The following is a 2,088-nucleotide window of genomic DNA, read 5'->3' on the forward strand; positions in this document are numbered from 1 at the left end:
GTCCTATTTCAGTCTCGTTTGTGAATACTGATTGTTGGGAAATTAGTAAATGGAAAAAAAGAAAATAAAAATAGAATTACTTTATTAATTTTAGAAATCAGTAATTCGAAAGGGCGCCTTTACCGTGGCTCAAGTGGTCAGTAGCACACCGACTTTCCTCCATTCCCTGGGAAACTCCTGATGGAGGCTTCCCGTCTCCCCAAACCCTCTGCAAAGGGAACGACTTTGGTAGCTAACGTTGCCGTGATTTTAGGCTTGTAGGAAGTAAAGATTAATACTGCAGTCTGGAAAAGAAGAGGAAGCGAAATGCAAATAGCCAAAGAGCCTCTTTTATATCATCTCTGTGTGGTAGCAGGGCAGGGACAGAGAAGACCTAAGCGGGTTGGGGGAGAGACAGGGGGGTAAAAGATACACGCGTGCTCTGACGGGGGATATATCATCAGTTGAATGTCCCCACTGCCAAGTTCCATCGAAATCCAGCTGATGTGTTTTCCTGTCATCTCAGTAAAAGTCTGGATTGGATGATTGGCAACAGTCTACCGCCACTTCTGCTCCAAGGCTTTGGGGACCGAAGCAGCAAAAATAATACTCTGGACCCCTTGCAGCTCGCCCGAGGATGCTTCGCCCTCAGTCACGCACCCCGGGGTGGAGGGAGTAGTGAGTGGGTTCTTCCTCCCGGGTCTGTGCTTCATGGCTTAGTGTGAGCTGGATCTGAGGAGAGAAAATCGACCACTGAGTGCCCAGAACGAGTGTGTGGGGTTTAGCTTATTTACAGCAACGTCTGGTTTAGTTAGCGTTACAGAAGAATGAAGAAGTTGTGGCCCGAATAAGTGAAGTTCACCTTGAGGTGGAAAACTTTCAATTTTAACCACTTCTATTGGAAACCTTTCCAAAACACTCCCGTTCTGCTGCTGTTGCTGTTTTGTGTAGTTCTCTTAGTTTCTTTCTTTTTTTCTCCCTGGATAGAAACATCTTATCCCTTTTGATACTTAAATAGAAGATGCTAAATTTGTTAACTTTTTCTAGAAACTTGGGGTCAGCATTATTAGCATTCAATACTGAACTGCATGGAAAAACTGCTCTGAGTTCGTCTGAATCTTCCCTCAATGTCAGGCTGTCAGATAACACTCTGCCTTGTACCCCCTGCTCCCATCCCCACAATAGACACCTACACCTTGCCACCCAGTTTAAGAAAAAGAACATCACTCTTACCCAGAATCCCCTGTGACACTCTCCCATTCTTTCCATTACCACCATCCTGAATTTTGTGTTTCTCCTTTTCTTGTTTGCTTTTTAATAACAGGTTAAATATTTACTATATATACTTATATCCCTAAATATTACATTGTTTAGTTTTCTGTGGTTTTGAATTTTATAGTGCTGCTGTGATTATGCCTACATGTGATCTCAGCACACAACTGGGAGAATTTCTCTAGGTATATACTTAGTGGAATTGCCAGGTCATAAATACTTGCATCTTCAACTCTAAAAATAATGCCCTATTATTTTCTAAAGTGGATGTACCAATGCATACCCCCTCTGTCAATGGATGGGCTTCCTTCGCTTGTCCACTTCTCTACTGGTGGAACAATAGCCTTGTCTGAGTTTAAACTTTTTGCAAATCAAGTGAGTATACAACGAGTATATAATACCCTACTATGGTTTTAATTAGCATTTCCCTGATTAGGAATGAGTTTGAGCGTCTTTTCAAGTATCTGTTGTGCATACATATTTTTTCTTCTGCAAAATGTGTCTTGCTTATTTTCCTATTGAGTTGCTGTTTATGGATCTTTTTTTTGAACAGCTTTATTAAGATATAATTCACATACAATTCACCCATAATGTGTCTAATTCAGTGGCTTTTAGTAGATTCAGAGTTTTATCACCACAATCAATTTTAGGACATTTTCACTGAAAGAAAAGGAAGCCCCATACCTCTTAGCCATCACCCTCACACATTTCATTCCCCAGCCCGAGGCGGCCACTAATCAACTTTCGGTCTCTATAGATTTACCTTTCTGGACATTTCACATAAATGGAATCATATGTGGTCCTTTGTTATTTTGACTTTGGGGAAGAGCCAGAAGT

General features: G+C 41.3%; 1 protein-coding gene across 10 annotated transcripts in view; it reads right to left on the reverse strand.

Annotated features, from left to right (window-relative positions):
- Positions 1–313: 313 nt before the first annotated feature.
- TTLL5 (tubulin tyrosine ligase like 5) overlaps positions 314–2,088 on the reverse strand; it is a 254,786-nt gene continuing 253,011 nt past the window's right edge. For all 10 annotated transcript variants that reach the window (XM_019640361.1, XM_019640358.1, XM_019640353.1 and 7 more), the window contains one exon: positions 314–711. In XM_019640361.1, the coding sequence (XP_019495906.1) occupies positions 689–711 (23 nt within the window). In that variant the 3' untranslated portion in view covers positions 314–688. The remainder of the gene's footprint in view (positions 712–2,088) is intronic.

This window comes from Hipposideros armiger, unplaced genomic scaffold (assembly GCF_001890085.2).
Source record: "Hipposideros armiger isolate ML-2016 unplaced genomic scaffold, ASM189008v1 scaffold_49, whole genome shotgun sequence".
NCBI classification, from domain to species: Eukaryota; Metazoa; Chordata; class Mammalia; order Chiroptera; family Hipposideridae; genus Hipposideros; species Hipposideros armiger.